We start from the raw sequence: 8,588 nt of genomic DNA, 5'->3' as shown, positions 1-8,588 counted from the left end.
GCACATCGACATGAGGGTGGTCGTCTGAGGTCGACAACCCAACGCCAAGACCATCTTGTGGCTCTTTGGGCACGACGCCATCCCTTCTGGACAGCAACCGGCCTACGTAACGACTTCCTGAACGCCTCGGGGGTGAATGTATCCACTCAGACGATACGGAATCGGCTTCACAATGCAGGTCTCAACTCAAGAAGGTCATGTGTTCGAGTCCCTCTGACTGTTCGACACCGGCGGGAGCGATTGCACTGGACTAAAGATCATGTCACTTGGACACCGAACGATTGGGTTCAAGTTCTGTTCACCGATGAGTCCAGGTATTGTTTGGACTTTACAGACAGGAGGCACCGAGTGTGGCGACGACAACGTGAACGTTTCCATGATACCAACATCAGTGAACATGACCATTATGGTGGTGGTTCCATCATCGTCTTGGGTGGAATCAGTAGGGATGGAAGAACATATCTTCATGTCCTGAAGAGAGGAACAATGACGGGGGTGCGGTACCGGGATGAGATCCTCGATGTTTACATCAGACCCTACGCTGGTGCTGTTGGCCCTGAATTCATCCTGATGGATGATAACGCCCGTCCTCATCGCGCCAGGGTGGTGGAGCAGTACCTTCAGCAGGAAACAAGTGTCCGTATGGACTGGCCAGCGCGCTCGCCGGACTTGAACCCGATTGAGCATGTATGGAACATGCTACAAGTTGCCCTTTTACGCCGTAGAGCACACCCCACGACTTTGGCAGAGCTCAGAAACGCCCTCATGGAAGAGTGGAACAAACTTCCCATTGGAAACATCCGGGTGCTTATTGACAGCATGGTTCGACGTTGTCAAGCCGTCATTGATGCAAGGGGAGGCCATACCCGGTATTGACACTTCATCGATTAAGTGTAATGATGGACTATCCCCAAAAACTGTGTAATTCTTTCTCTGGTTTACCGTTAACTTTTTGTAATGAAATGCCTTTTGGTGTTGTTATCAAATTTCAAGCATTCCGTATTGATAAAAGTTCATGCCGTTCATGAATTTTCATTCATAACCTGAGTAAACACGTTTCTAAGCCAAATTTATGTCTTTTGTTATGTTAGTGGTAAATTACACACATATAACCTAGTGATCCTTATCAAATTTTGAGTAGTATATATAATGAGCCCCATGTTTGCCCTGCTCGGAAGTTCTGTGTTCTTAATAGGAATTATAAGATTGATTACTGTTTGTTATCTTCACTTTTCCATATGTTATATGACATGTTACTTCGACTTTTTAGTAACTATATCACCTTCGAACCGAGAAAATTTGCTCCGAACGAAAGGTGAAGATAACGAACATCGATCAATCTCATTACTGCTATAAGCGTGGACAAACTCGAAACTCTGGACACACCAGAGGTGGGTCAGGTGCCTAGGATGAGTACGCATTATCTTTCAAACGGTCACAAACGGTATGAGCCCTATATCTTGATCATGTCATATACGACGACTTAGTGAGGATACAATTGCGTAGGGAAAGTTTTGGGGGAATATGAGAAATCCTCTTGACTATGTACAAGACGTAAAGGTGATCGAATTATACCCGCTTCCTCGACCATTTCCTTTTCAACCATTTGACCTAGTGACAAATGATCTGCAAAAGCCACCCTCTCCAAGTGTTCAACCAGGTTAGCAATTTTATTACACGTTGAGTCTAAACTTTGCCCTTTTACAAAATAAGTTAATTTTATTCATTTTAAATGATTGAAAGCGTTGCTATTTTGTAATTTGTAGTGACTATTAATAAGAATTTTGAAACCCCTGTAACATCAATTCGTTTGTCACTAGCCTGCCTCGATGTAGAAACAGAAGAAGCTCTTGTTTATCAAATCAATAGAGATATATAAACACCATATACAAGTAAAAATGAAATAATATAAATATGGGAAGTTGACGATGGAGAAACTGAAATCATAAAGTCATAAAGTTGAATTGCTAGTCTGCCTTTGCTATTTATTTTGTAATAGAATATTTAAGTACAAAGCATATGTGGAGTACTCTATGGTTTCTTTTATTTGGAGTTCAAAAGGATGTATCGAATCGACATATTCATGGAAATTGTTTTTCTTAATAGATAAAACTTCGTCGATATATCTATCTTTCACAGCCGACGTCAAAATAGGAAATGCCTTCTTCCCTTGGCCTTCAGAGTTGAGTGTCGCTGATAGTACGAAATAAGACCTTATTAAATCGAGATCCCGTTCTTGACAGACGTTGATATGGTAAATAACCATCATTAAGGCGTCCCAAAGTTCTAATCATAATCAAAGATAAGTTGTACTTCACCTACAGCTATTGTTGTCTCAATGGACGAGATCAATTCTTGAATGAAAAATAATATTGGCAGTGGAAGTCTATAACTATATAAAATAATGCGAAAATGTATATATGAGGGGCGGACAGGGTGAGAGGGGGTGAGAGTTAAGGGGAAGTTGGGACAGGAAGGGGGTGGGAAAGGATAAAGAGGCTTAGTGGGGATGCTATAATATTTTTTTATCCCCCCTTTAGGTTTTCCTTTTTCACCGCTACTCTGCATCATTAATAATTAGTAATATCTCGACACTTTGTTCATAGCTAGGCTTATCGAAATTCCAAGGATATATGTTTCGAGAATTCTACAAAACTTAGTAAAGATTTTGCAATAACAAACAAAAAAGAAAGCAAATGCATTACCATTTGTATGTGGTGTTTGTCTCTCAACCGATTTGATCGCTGAGGTATGTTCTACGCATTAATGATTACCAAACTGACACAGACTACTGAGAAATACCTTCATATTACGGGAGTCACCACTGCCGGTGAAGGGCTGTAAAATTAAGGCCTATGTTCGGCGCTTACAACCCCCGGTTATGGAGGGATTTTTATCGGACCACTCCTGGTTGAAGTGTATATTGCTTCCTCTAATATTTTAGAACGCAAGTTTGCGATGCTTACTGGCCTACAGTTTCTTGAATGTTGCAAAGAAGTTTAACAGTAGTGACTTTGAGTTCATTAGCAAAATTTCCTTCGATAAAGACAGATTAATTAAACATGTAATGAGAACGCTACTGAAGCGTCACACACCTCAGTTAAGGCTATCCGAGAAAAATCACAGTGCTCTTATAAATGTACCTCTGTGCACTTCGCACCATATGACGTCACAAATCAAATGTACGTCACAGTGTACATGTTCTGATAGTTGTATTGCAAGGAAAGTGTCGTTATTTACTACTGTTATCAAGTGATAAGCTGTATACGCGAAAACATTTCTTGTCAAATGATTATATATATTATTCCTTTACGATATCAAATCAGTCTTCATTTTTAATATATAGTATGTACGAAAGTGATATTCATATTTTATTGTGACCTTGAAATCGCCCCAAATTTGAATGGCATCTCTTATAAAAAACGATATCATTTTTTCTGAAATATAATCTAGATATATTTATGCGTTTATATTAACGGTATGATATATATATATAGAACTTTTGTTCGCATGTAGGGTTTCTTGCTATTTTCCCAAAATAAAGTGTTACGTGATATTTAACTGACGTCATGGGAAATTACCATGAGGGGAATTTACGGTAGCTCAGTCACAGTCAACATATGGGTAGTATCGTGTCGGTGTTTAACCGTAAGAAGTATAATGATTCCTGTTAATTTGAGGTGCAATTTCACCCCATGCTTATTGTGCATTTTACTATGTAAGCCCTTAACGTAGTTGCGGTGCTGCATCTTTCAGAAACCTGGCTGGGCTGATATCCCATCCTGTCTAGTGCACTTCATGATATTCAGATTACAAAGTTCTCGTGAACAATCGTTATTATTAGAAGTGGGAAAACCTTCATTTGTTATGTTGCACAAAATACTCCCTTGGATAAAACTACTGCTTCAACGTTGGCATCATGACGTCACAGCATGGTCTATGCCATATTTATCATCTTGCACCGGTCTTGATCGACGCTGCATTCTGTTATACATTGCGTCCATTCATTTTCCAGTTTAATCCAGACGTGTCAGTATTATCTCGAACAATATCTGGACACTTTATTCAAAGCTACGCTTATCGAAAATCGATGGAGGAAAAATGTTTCAAGTCTCATACCAACTTCAGAAAACTTAAGTATAGATATTCCAATGAAAAAACAAATGAATACATTACTACTTGGATGTGGCAGTTTTGTTTTTAATCTCAATTGATTCGACCCGCAAAGTCATGTTTTGCGTATTACCACATTATAGATTTTCTAAATTGAGGTAGCCTACTGAGAAATCCGTTGCGGAGGGTTCAACACTCCCGTATAAAGTCAGCATATCACAAAGTTATGGTCGTTATAATGATGAACAAACGAAAATAACGAACAGTAATCAATCTCATAGATCCCATAGAGAATACACAATTGAGAGAAGGGCAAACAAGACCCATGGACATACCAGAAATGTGATATGTAATTTGTAAATACAACCTGTTATAGAGTCTAATGCTTTCTTACATTTTTGATACCAATATTAGACCACTCTTTACATATAACTCTTAAGTAAGGATTTGGCCGTTTACCTCATGAAGAGGGGCTCCGTGGCCGAGTGGTTATAGCATCGCGCTCAAAATCACACGGCCTCTCACCTCTGGTCGGCGCAGGCACGAATCCCGCTCGCGCCGGTAAGTGAAAAAGTTTCCCAGTTTACTTGCCAAAGGTCGGTGGTCTATCCCCAGGTACATTGTATCTGGGTTCTCTCTTCCCCCAATAACAAAAAACTGGGCGCTACCAGATAACTGAACATTTGTTGAGTGTGGCGGATAACATTAATCTATCAGTCCAAAAAACTGGGCGCCACCAGATAACTGAAAATTTGTTGAGTGTGGCAGAAAACATCAATCAATCAATCAAATCAAACCTTATGAAGATATACGTCTCACAGAGAGTGTGACCGATCGACAGGGGATAACAACTCTTCCTCGGCACCTCTTCTTTTTTGATTTAAGATTATTTTTTAGATTAATGAGACTGATCAATTTTCGTTATCTTCATTTTTCGGAGGTGAACAGAAGAGACTAAACCAAGATTGATGAAAATTTATACAGAAACCCCAAATGAAACCGAACTACATATAAATGGACGTGACTAGAATGAACTAACACAGATTATATAATCACGTAATATACGTATTACCAGATCTTTGCATCGGTTAAAAAATTTGTGACACAGGTGTCTCAAAAAGACGTGAAAATGGACTATGACGATATCATAAAAGAATTGGGTTCGTTTGGAAAATATCAAAGACGTGTGTTTTTTCTTCTTTCGGTACCATGTCTTCTTACCGGGTTTGGGGCTTCAGTGACTAGTTTCATTTTAGGAAATCACCAACACAGGTAAAAAAAACAAAAAACAAAACTCTTTCTCTCTCATTTGAAATAATAACCAAAGAAATGGACTTAACGATTGTCTTTTGAACATATTTTAAAATCTGCTGTTGGCAAGAAGTTAGGTCTGTTAGGACGACTTTTGTCAACTGAGGTCTGACGTACTATTAAATAAAATGCAAACAATATTTATAAGGTTAACGACACTAGGTAATGCCACTATTACATAGCCGTACTTTACGATGTCAGTGTTTCTTGATAGATTTTTATTGATGTCTGTGGCTTATTATTACGTATTGATTTACTTGAAGAAGGTAATCCGGCTATACTGCAAACCCTTTTCCTAACGGGGCCTTCTGTGAATGTTCAGTAATGTTTGCGAAGCTCCTATCGTTTCTCCTTCCGAAAATATAGCTGTTGTGATGGAGGAACTCCAGATGCATTGTGCCATGATATGCAAGATATAATGGAAATCAAATGTGGATTCTCAATATTTCTAAAGAAATTTTAGAAATTACAAATTGTTTCCCAAATGAACAGTATCAAAACATATGGTTTTTTTTTAACAATTTACAAGACCGTTCCTCACGACAAATTAAAGACCGACAGTTGTTTCTTTACTAAAAATGAAACACGGATACATACCTATCTTCTGCTCAGTCATAAGAAAAAGGCTTTGATAAACACCCCTCTGATTCTACGACCAAGCAGTCTGAAGTTAATATTAGAAGGATACTGGGATTTCTCACAGACAGCAGTTGCATTGTCTTTGGTGATCAGTTCTTCCATTGGTATGTTGGTATTCTCATTAAAGATGGCAACATTTGTATATGCACATATCATTCCATAGAATAAAAGCGGTATTTCAAAAAGGTTTTAAAACGTTTGACAGGCCCCCAGAAAAAGTAACCATTCTCTTTTGAGCCCTATATGTTGATCAGGTAAATATTCATATTTATAGTGTTGCTCTGATATTACTAGTGCTTTTAAATAGTCCTATTCTGAAATCCGTTTCCGTATATTATAAGACAGTTTTTGGAATAATCACAATCTTTTTCAATCATCTTTTACGTAGTTCAAAGTAACACTTTGCTGGCTAAATTTCATTTGTAAGAAATCCGGCACTGGTACATCAAATAAGGGATTTTAATAAAATGCAATAGAATTTACCTGTGTAATCAAAAGTATCCAAAATAGACCAAGAAAAACTTGCATTGCAATTAGATTTTTAGATTTAGAGCAATTGATTATGAATCCAAGTATACAGCACAGTATACTCTCCCAGAAGATGTAACAGAACATATCATTAAAACACACAATTTGTACTATACAATTATGGATATTTCCTTAGGCAGTACAATATATTAGGTATCCAAGATTTCACTACTCACCACCTTCTTGCATTTCCCAAGTAGCAAGAGGATCATGTTGACCTCAACCGTATCAATTCTTTTATTTCATGATTTAGGGATCCAAAACATTTATACTAATTATTAGAGCTTACGAAAGAATACTTGATCAGCCGTCCTTTATAAAGCTTTAGTGTAAGACCAAGTTTAACGCGATTAGAAACGCTATTTTGTCGGACGACCATGAAACAACATTTACAACTAAATCAATTTGAGAAATTCCACTTTGGTAAAATCAAATATTAAATTGACCTTGAAGACACGTGGATGAACTGACGAACAAGTGAAGAAAATGAAAAATGGACATTATCATAAATCCTATAAAGAATACAAAATTAAAAGTATAGCAAACACGGGGATCTGTGATACCATTGATGAGATCATGTGCCTAGAAGGAGTAAGCATAATGTATTTTGTCTGGTATATTTGATCTAAGCAAATTAGAAAGCCCGGAATTATGTCATCGTATAATAGTAGCTCATTTGTTAAAAAAAAAAAAAAAAAAGAAGCTCAAAACTGGAAAACACAAAATGAAGATAATCGAGGATAAAATATTTGAAACATCGGACTCCATATATGTCGATCATGGCGAATACGTTATTCTGAATTTTTCAAAGAACTAATTATCCTTGTTGCCCATCTTTCTTATCCATGGGGATCAGATTTTAAGGGACAACATCTTTAACAATTCACAATCATCCTAACAATCCAACTTTAAGTACCCCTTTTCCTAGACCACGCGATGATGTCTGCATTAATACACCAGACACTGCCTTTTTATATGGGTGCAACAACAAGGGTAATGTTGGGAATATGACATCACCGGACTCTTCCCCAGATACAAAAATGTGGAAGCGTAGTCATTTACATCTTTCATACAAAAAGCGAACACATGATGTCTCTTTTGATTCACCTTTACCCAATCCAATAGATATTTAGGTTTACATCATATTCGCAGAAAATGTTGCTCTGTTTTGTGTAGGGTTTTGAATAAATTCTTTAGAGAAGCAAGTCCATACTTGGATTTTCCAACACAGAATATACTAGGAGTCTGAACTGAGTGGTTATGGACGTTGCCTACCACACGTTGCTCTTTACAACACCGCGGGTAAATGGATATAATAAGTTCGTTTGGTATCATATTTGGCCCCCTGAATTATTCAAAAATGAAGTACATGTTGAATCAAACCTCTACATTGCAAAATACTGACGGAGATACACTTGTCTCAAAAATAAAACGAAACTTTGAAAATGTGTCACATTTCTACTACATTGACGTGGTCAAAATACGTACGGAACACAAATTTCGGGAATATTTTATAAAATTTAACCACTTTTGAAGATATTTGAATAGGTCCGCATAATATCACCACTTTAAAATTTTCACACATGAAACATTTATGGTTAAGCATTTCACATACAAAAAATTACAATGGTGATATTGTGCGGACCATACTTATTTCTTATTTTAACTTTCATATTTTTAGCGTTTTTACAGCATGGAAATACACGTCATGTTTATGGATGTTGTTATATATGTGTTGTTACATAAGTTTAGCTATATTTTGTTTACAAAAGAAAATACTCGCCTAACACCGCATCAAATGATAAAATTCCTAAAATCAATTTAACGGCGCAATGTCACGATACGATATTTACATGTCTTCCTTTGTCAGGCTTGTGTTGTGTATTATATATTAATCATGCCATCTTACTTCCGTGTCCTGTAACTAAGCGAAATGTACACTAATTAGGAATACTTTGATATCAATTACTTTTAATCAATGGAAATTGCATTATATG

At 37.1% G+C, this 8,588-nt stretch overlaps 1 protein-coding gene across 1 annotated transcript in view; it reads left to right on the top strand.

Annotated features, from left to right (window-relative positions):
• Positions 1 to 5,077: 5,077 nt before the first annotated feature.
• LOC130051021 (organic cation transporter protein-like) overlaps positions 5,078 to 8,588 on the top strand; it is a 32,573-nt gene continuing 29,062 nt past the window's right edge. The window contains exon 1 of the mRNA XM_056152158.1: positions 5,078 to 5,385. Coding sequence (XP_056008133.1) covers positions 5,243 to 5,385 — 143 coding nt within the window. The 5' untranslated portion in view covers positions 5,078 to 5,242. The remainder of the gene's footprint in view (positions 5,386 to 8,588) is intronic.

This window comes from Ostrea edulis, chromosome 10 (assembly GCF_947568905.1).
Source record: "Ostrea edulis chromosome 10, xbOstEdul1.1, whole genome shotgun sequence".
Taxonomy (NCBI): Eukaryota; Metazoa; Mollusca; class Bivalvia; order Ostreida; family Ostreidae; genus Ostrea; species Ostrea edulis.
The sequence above is the reverse complement of the archived record's forward strand: the minus strand, read 5'-3'. Positions and strand labels throughout refer to the sequence as shown.